At 70.3% G+C, this 835-nt stretch overlaps 1 protein-coding gene across 1 annotated transcript; it reads left to right on the top strand.

Moving 5' to 3' along the window:
• Positions 1 to 28: 28 nt before the first annotated feature.
• Positions 29 to 827, top strand: OSR2 (odd-skipped related transciption factor 2; the record flags this gene model as incomplete). The annotated part of the gene is made up of 1 exon (XM_010727002.3): positions 29 to 827. A coding segment is annotated over exon 1 (672 nt), but the record flags the coding sequence as incomplete, so codon positions are not given.
• Between the last annotated feature and the right edge of the window lie 8 nt (positions 828 to 835).

Here is an 835-nt window from a genome sequence, read left to right as displayed (position 1 = left end):
TGTCTGGAGGGAAGGGGCGTCCCTGGGGGCGATCTTTCGTTTTTCTCTCTTTCCCTCCCGCTTTCGTTTCGCGCTGCCCGCGCTGACGCTGTCCCGCTCTCTGCTCTCCCTCAGGACCTCGCCCCGCGCCGACGGCCCCGCGGAGCCCCGCCACGATGGGCAGCAAGGCGCTACCGGCGCCCATCCCGCTGCACCCGTCCCTGCAGCTCACCAACTACTCCTTCCTCCAGGCCGTCAACACCTTCCCCGCGGCCGTGGACCAGCTGCAGGGGCTGTACGGGCTGAGCGCCGTGCAAACCATGCACATGAACCACTGGACGTTGGGCTACCCCGGCGTGCACGAGATCGCCCGCTCCGCCCTCACGGAGATGGCTGCCGCGCAGGGCCTGGTGGACTCGCGCTTCCCCTTCCCCGCGCTGCCCTTCGCCGCGCACCTCTTCCACCCCAAGCAGGGCGCCGCGGCCCACGTCCTCCCGGCGCTGCACAAGGAGCGGCCCCGCTTCGACTTCGCCAACCTGGCGGCGGCCGCCACGCAGGAGGACCCCCCGAAGGCGGGGGAGCTGGGCAAGCTGGGCCCCGGACTGCCGTCGCCCCTCTCGGGGCTCAGCAAGCTGTCCCCGGACAGGAAGCCGTCGCGGGGCCGCCTGCCCTCCAAGACGAAAAAGGAGTTCATCTGCAAGTTCTGCGGCCGCCACTTCACCAAGTCCTACAACCTGCTCATCCACGAGCGGACCCACACGGACGAGCGGCCCTACACCTGCGACATCTGCCACAAAGCGTTCCGGCGGCAGGACCACCTGCGGGACCACCGGTGGGTGGGCGAGCGGGCGGGCAG

Source organism: Meleagris gallopavo, unplaced genomic scaffold (assembly GCF_000146605.3).
Source record: "Meleagris gallopavo isolate NT-WF06-2002-E0010 breed Aviagen turkey brand Nicholas breeding stock unplaced genomic scaffold, Turkey_5.1 ChrUn_random_7180001865947, whole genome shotgun sequence".
NCBI classification, from domain to species: domain Eukaryota; kingdom Metazoa; phylum Chordata; class Aves; order Galliformes; family Phasianidae; genus Meleagris; species Meleagris gallopavo.
Note: the sequence above shows the minus strand (reverse complement) of the source record. Positions and strands in the feature narration are given on the sequence as shown.